Here is a 4,763-nt window from a genome sequence, read left to right as displayed (position 1 = left end):
ACAGATTAACAGACGGAGTTGATGCAGAAGATGCGTGAAGAGTTTCTACACCAGTTTGACGTGCTTCGTCAAGCAAACGAAGCTAGCGTGGCTCAGATCACCTTGCTTCAATAGCAGAATAACACTCTGCAAATGGTGATGGCTCAGTTGGCACCACCGCCACCACTAGGTGACACAACAACACCCCCTAATCAGGATATTCCTCCAGTTAACGGGCTTTCACCTAATGGAGCACGACCCAACGAGGCTCAGCCAAACGAGGTTCAACAACAACAAAGGGCAAGGTCCGAGGCTGTCGCCTCAGATAACATCCCTCGTCGCACACAGGATGAGCAAGTCGAGTCTAGCCATAAGCTCACGGTGTGGTCCAATGGAATTCCAGATGGTGCAGGTGTTTAGGATGTCTTTGATGGGAAAAGACTCCTGAAGATTCAGACACCTGCTGAGATGGCTAGAGAGCACAAAAACTCCCTGGTCAAAACTCCTTTCACTGACGATGTGTATATAGTTGAGAGGCCCAAGAAATTTACCATGCCTTCTTTTATTCAGTTTGACGGTACAGAAGATCCTTCTCGGCACCTAGATCATTACGCCCAAAAGATGGCTTTGGATGATCATAATGATCCTTGGATGTGCAGAGTTTTTCCTACCAGTCTGACAAGAGCTGCACTCGAGTGGTTTAGGAATATGCCACATAAGTCCATCCTGGATTACGTAACATTATGCACCATATTCCTAGCACAATACTGCGGAAATAAGAAGTAAAAGAAGAGTATTGCTAGCTTCTTCACCGTAAGGCAAAAGAAGGGGGAAACACTGCAGGATTTCTTATCTAGATTCAACATGGAAGCCTCAGAAATAGTAGACTGTCATCCCGCGACTGCTATAGAAACATTTAAACTTGTAATATTCAGGGGACGAAGTTTCACACTTCCTTGGTCAAATATTCTCCTCCCGACATGCAGACTCTCAATGCCAGGGCCCAGATCTACATTCGGCTCGAGGAAAATGTAGCCCACTGATCGCAGCACGCCACCCTCGTGACAATGGAGAACAAGCCTCGAGAGAGAATTCCAAATTTAAAGATTCAAAAAAGCCAACGCACCTCAACGCCGATTACCCAGGCACCTGAGAAGAGGCAAAGGATAGAAGAAGGGTTTACACCTCTCTGAACTACCTTAGCTCGGCTCTTCCAAGAGAATAAGATGAAGTTCACAACCCCGCAGCCAATAAAGCAACCCCTGGAGTAGAGGGACAAAAGCAAGCATTGCGCTTATCATTGAGATTATAGGCATTCAACCAATGATTGCAGATCCCTTAGGCGACAAGTGGAAAATATGATAGCCAGAGGTGAGTTAGCAGACTACCTCACGACGAAGGAGTATGTTAAGCCCCGCGAGGTCTATCCTCGCAAGGTAGAAGGTACATAAGTAAAGGTCATTTATGCAATACATGACAGATTTGAAGATGATCAAGAGTCCGAGGGGGTATACAGATCCAGATTGAGGGCAGTCCACAAGCTCAGGAAGATATCCTCAGTCAATGCTATCGCTTCGGGTAGCATCAGTATTGGATTCGGCGATGGCGACCTATCCAGAGTTCAACTCCCCTATGAGGATCCATTGGTCATCAGTCTTTTAGTGGCCAATTGTATGATCAAGAGGGTTTTGATAGACCCAGGGAGTAGCGCCAACATCATCACAAAGACGGTCTTTGAGCAGCTAGAGATCCCGTCATCATCTATTCGACCTATCTCCAGCCCATTGATGAGGTTCGATAGCACAAGAGTAGATCCCCTTGGGGTAATAGACTTATCCGTAACTACGGAAAAGAGGACTCTGAAGGAGAACTTTGTCTTAATAAAGATCCATCATTCTTATAATCTCATCATGGGAAGAGGCTGGATACACCGGATGAGAGGAGTTCCGTCCACCCTTCATCAGGTGATGCGGTGCTTGTCTCCGGACGGGAAAGAGGTGATTAACCTATGGGGGGATAAAGTCGCTACAAAGGAATACTATATGCTGACACAGGCTGAAGCAAAGAAGGTGTCTAGACAGCCTCAACCAGGTGTGACTTCCAGAAATGTACTCAAATAGCAATTACAGAGCCCTCTGCCTAAATATCTTAAGGTAGAGGAGGAAGAGGAAATTGCGAAGCCTACTGAGGAGACCCTCGAAGCTGTAGAAGTTATCCTTGTCGACCCTCAGAAGGTCACTTATTTAGGCTCTTCTTCCACGTCCAAAGAAAAGGAAGCATTAATTGATGTCATTCGGAGCAATGCAGACGCTTTTGCATGGGATCACTCGGACATGGTAGGAATCGATCCTTTAGTCTCCTGCCATAGCCTGAAAGTGGATCCAGAGTTCAAACCGGTTAAGCAGAAACACCGAAGGTTTGCCCCCCAACGCAATCGCATTATAGCAGAAGAAGTGAACAAGTTGTTACAAGCAGGTTTCATTCGAGAAGTGCAATATCCACAATAGTTGTCAAACGTGGTGGTCGTATAAAAGAAGAATGGAAAGTGGAGGGTTTGTGTAGACTATACCAACCTTAACAAAGCCTGCCCTAAGGATGGCTTCCCTTTGCCAAAGATAGATCAGATGGTTGATGCTACTACTGGCTACGAGAGGCTGACATTCCTTGATGCGTACTTAGGATACAATCAGATTCCTATGAACCCAGAAGATGAAGAGAAAATGGCTTTCATTACAGAAAAGGGGACTTATTGTTACAGGGTCATGCCCTTCGGGCTGAAGAACGCCGGGGCCACTTATTAACGCCTTGTTAACAAGATCTTTGACAATTTGTTAGGGAAGACAGTTGAAGCATACATAGATGGCATAGTGGTCAAAAGTGTGAAGAAGGAAGACCATCCGAAGCACCTCCAGGAAGTTTTCAATACTTTGAAGGAGTATAACATGAAGCTGAATCCATCCAAGTGCTCCTTTGTGGTATCATCAGGTCAATTTCTCGACCAAATAGTGAATAAAAGAGGGATAGAGGTAAGCCCGACTCAGGCTAAGGCCCTCATGCAGAATCAGGAACCAAAAAATCTTAGGGAGGTGCAAGGTCTTACTGGTCGGATCGCAGCCCTCAGCCGGTTTATATCCCGATTATCAAATAAGTGCAAACCATTCTTCGATGCCATAAGATCTAAGAATAAAGATATATAGGGACCTCAGTAGCAGGAGGCCCTCAATCAGTTGAAACGTTATATGGCCGAACCTCCAATTCTATCCGCTCCAAAACCCGGAGAGGTTTTTATTATGTACTTAGCAATTTCTAGCATAGCGACAAGTGCAGCATTGATTAGAAAGGAAGGAAAGATTCAACATCCAGTCTTCTACACAAGTAAGACAATGACAGATGCGGAGACACGGTATAGCAAAGTGGAGAAAATCATCATAGCCTTGGTTTATGCCAAAAGGAAGCTTCAGCATTATTTTGAGTCTCATAGCATTGTGGTACTCACCAACTATCCTATACGGGGTATACTCTCTAAGCCAGATCTATCTGGGAGAATTACCAAATGGGCTATCGAGCTCAGTTCCTTCGACATAACTTATGAGCCGAAGGTGTTGCACAAGGGACAAGCCTTAGCAGACTTTCTTTTAGAATATGAAGACACTCCCGAAGAGCCAGAACTCCCTGAACCACAGTGGGAGCTTTGGGTCGATGGTTCCTCAAACCAAACAAGTGCAGGAGTTGGGGTTGTTATATCAACACCCGAAGGCACCAAGTTACAGCAATCCATTTGCTTGAATTTCCCTGCTACAAACAATGAGGCTGAATATGAGGCGTTACTTGCTGGTCTTCGATTGGCCAACAGCCTTCAGGTACGTTGTTTAAAAGTTTTTAGTGACTCACAGCTTGTTATAAATCAAGTAACAGGTCAATATCATCCCAAAGAGGAAATAATGAAAGCATAAAAAGAAAATGTGGAGAATGTTACACGAAGATTCGATCAAGTCAAATTCCACCAGGTACCTCGTGTTGAGAATGCTGAAGCAGATCAATTGGCCACAGCAGCGTCATCCTCAAATGAAGATTTGACTCGGATTGTGCCAATTGACGTCTTGGATGAACCCAGCATCAACCCTCAGCAAGAAGTAATGGTGATTCCGGTCATTCTGCGAGAACCATGCTGGATTGATCCATTGGAAGGCTACCTCAAGTATGGGACTCTTCCAAACCAGAAAAATGAGGCGCGGAAGCTCAGACTCACTGTAGCTAAATATGCCATCATCAACGACCAGTTATACCGGAAATCATTTCCAGGTCTTTACCTGAAATGTTTAAGACGTACTGAGGCTCTTGTGGTATTGAAACAGATTCATGATGGAGATTGCGGCAACCATTCTGGGGGTAGATCCCTTGCACATAAGGTTCTAACTCAAGCTACTTCTGGCCGTACTTGGCCCGGAATGCTGAAGAGTACGCCCGGAGATGTGATAAGTGTCAGTGCCACGGTCCAATGAAGCATCAACCTGTCGAAGATTTACATGCAATGGCAAATCCATGGCTGTTCGCACAATGGGGGATTGATATGGTGGGCCAGTTACCCAAGACCGTGGAACAAAAGGAATATGTGCTGCTGGCTACAGACTATTTCACAAAATGGGTGGAAGCCGAGGCTTACTCAAGTGTGACTCATGAGCAGGTAAAAACTTTCCTTTGGAACAACATCATTTGCTGGTTTAGGGTAGCAAAAGTCATTATGATGGACAATGGTAAGAACCTCGACAATAAGAGTACAAGAA

At 45.2% G+C, this 4,763-nt stretch overlaps 1 protein-coding gene across 1 annotated transcript; it reads left to right on the top strand.

Moving 5' to 3' along the window:
* Positions 1–3,218: 3,218 nt before the first annotated feature.
* On the top strand, positions 3,219–4,481 carry LOC132269936 (uncharacterized). Its single transcript, XM_059771154.1, has 2 exons — positions 3,219–3,839; positions 3,987–4,481. Exons 1-2 carry the CDS (start codon positions 3,219–3,221, stop codon positions 4,479–4,481), a joined length of 1,116 nt encoding a protein of 371 aa, XP_059627137.1.
* Positions 4,482–4,763: the final 282 nt, after the last annotated feature.

Source organism: Cornus florida, unplaced genomic scaffold (genome assembly GCF_030987335.1).
Source record: "Cornus florida cultivar Cherokee Brave unplaced genomic scaffold, ASM3098733v1 CherokeeBrave_3.0.0_Hap2_Chr08, whole genome shotgun sequence".
In the NCBI taxonomy this organism is placed as follows: Eukaryota; Viridiplantae; Streptophyta; class Magnoliopsida; order Cornales; family Cornaceae; genus Cornus; species Cornus florida.
This window is presented reverse-complemented; position numbering and strand designations above follow the sequence as displayed.